This window comes from Tauraco erythrolophus, chromosome 1 (assembly GCF_009769465.1).
Source record: "Tauraco erythrolophus isolate bTauEry1 chromosome 1, bTauEry1.pri, whole genome shotgun sequence".
NCBI lineage: Eukaryota > Metazoa > Chordata > Aves > Musophagiformes > Musophagidae > Tauraco > Tauraco erythrolophus.
This window is the reverse complement of record NC_141465.1, coordinates 21,132,177-21,134,397: the sequence shown is the minus strand read 5'-3', so window position 1 is coordinate 21,134,397 and position 2,221 is coordinate 21,132,177. Positions and strand designations below refer to the sequence as shown.

The 2,221-nt window shown below is 38.4% G+C and overlaps 1 protein-coding gene across 1 annotated transcript; it reads left to right on the top strand.

The window, feature by feature from the left end:
- Window positions 1-382: 382 nt before the first annotated feature.
- On the top strand, window positions 383-1,987 carry LOC147529377 (uncharacterized). Its single transcript, XM_086610582.1, is given in 4 exon segments — window positions 383-610; window positions 612-692; window positions 694-807; window positions 809-1,987. Coding segments are annotated over 4 exon segments (1,602 nt in total).
- The last annotated feature ends 234 nt before the right edge of the window (window positions 1,988-2,221 follow it).

The window sequence follows — 2,221 nt, the reverse complement described above, 5'->3', positions numbered from 1 at the left end:
AAACACTTCCACTCCAAGTTGGCCATGGTCTCACGCCTACCTTAAGTCCACAGGAAGTATGGGACCATCTTTGAACTTAAATTTAGCTACTGTGGTTATGCATAGAATGCAAATATACTCAGAACATGAGTGGGGCTGGGACAAGGACAATGAGGCTCCCCTCTTGATGGGAACAATCGGAGAAGAGATCCAAATAGGTTGCCAAATGACCAATGGAACCATCCATGAGAAAGCAACTCAAATTACTGTAGAAGGAACTAATAATTCTGTGCTCACAAAGAATCTTTGTGCCCTCGAAAATGAAAAACTAAAATGCTGGAGCAATTTTACATTAACCCAGCCTGTCTTTATAATTTGCCTCTGGAATACTCAGAAAGGTGACATGGCACTCACATTTAAATTCAAAATGGGCATTATTGAACCAGTGACAACAATCACTCCCAGCCCTAACATGATGACAAGTCCATCTAGCACAACGCCACCTATGCCAAATACTCTATTTTTTGAAATTGGACCTTACGTAATTCAGAATACAGGACAACAGCAGATATTGTTTAACCCATCACGATCCCTCAGACGAGTTGAATTGTCAATGCAAAGTAACATCTCCCAGTATCCAGCCAGCCTGTTCACCATTTCTGAAAACCTCTTACATGGGGTGGAAAATGTGGTTACATAGACGAAATATCTTCTCCGAAAAAACGAATGAAGAGGGATGTTACTGGTATCCTGGGAACAGGAATGGGAATTCTAAATAATATAGACTCTGAAGTCCTAATGAATAAATTAGTTACAATAACTAGTGACCCTAAACAAGTTGGAACATCCTTTACGATCTTCCCTTTTGGCTCTGGGAAGTGAACAGTGGCTTTTATCACGTACATTACCTCAGTGGGAAAACATAAATGAAAAAGACCATCAGTCCATTATAGATGCATTTGGTGCAGCCCAAAACAATATCTCTTTAGCTCTCAGCTGCATCCAAGCTCAATCGTGGATTCAATCCACAACAGCTATGATTATAAAGGAAAGTGAAGAAGGCACTTTACCCAATGAGATTCGGAAAGTGATATGGGATAAGGCAAATAATTTTGAAAAAAGATTCCAATCTTGGTGGCAGTTAATTAATTTTACTTATGATCCCAAAAATGATATGGTCACAGCCTTTGTGTTAACTATACACAATGCTTCGGTATACACAATATATCCAATCATTGCATTAGGACTAAATCACAATGGGACTACACTGTATCCCTTGGAACACAGAGTGTGGGCACGAAAGAGTGAGAATAAATGGCAAACAATTGACATTAGCACATGCATTGTGCAAGGGCAACAAGGATTCATTTGTGAAAGCAATACCATCAGAGCTCAAGACATCTGTCTTGACACTGAACAGAATGTTTGTCACTTTGAGATACATCCTGACGAAAAACCTAAAACTGTACTTGTATATATAGGTAATGGCTGTGTTTGCCTAAGAACTTCCTGTAATTCCATTTTAGTAGATAACATTACTAGAAATATGAATGATCACTCTAACCTTTGTATCTGTAATTTTGTAACTATCACAGGATGCGATTTTACTTATTTAGCTCCCATCACATCTTATCAATTACTAAAATCTAACTATACATTGTATCATGACCTGCGGCCTACCCCTATTAGAATGAACTCAGCGTTGCTGAAAAGACTGGTGCAACATGAAAACTTAAGACGACTGCTGAAGCAAGTCCGAGAAGATGGACAAAAAACTCTGATAACTGTCCATCACGATGCTGAAGAAATACACCACGTCCTGGAACGAGTGAAGAAAGATGGAGAACATCATTGGTGGAATATTTTTATAGGGTATTCACCATCAGCAACTAGAGTGCTGCACTTATTAATACATCCTTTGCTTGTAGTATTAGTAGCAGTAACAATACTAACAATTGTAAACTTTATGTTCTGGTACCAATTAACCAAGTTGACTAAGAGAGTTTAGGTACTACTCACAATTCTTAAACATGAACAATATGAAATTTGCGAAAGAATTCGCAAGGATAAAGAAAAGGGGGGAATTGTTACCCAACAATAAAGGGGTTAAAGTTTTGTGTAGCAGTTTCATGAAGGGTTCAGTTGGCAGTAGGTGATTTACACATACCTAAAGAAACTAACAAGACGTTCATCCTTGAAGCTGCCAGCAGTGATTAAAACAGAGTCTCTTTATCAAGAACTG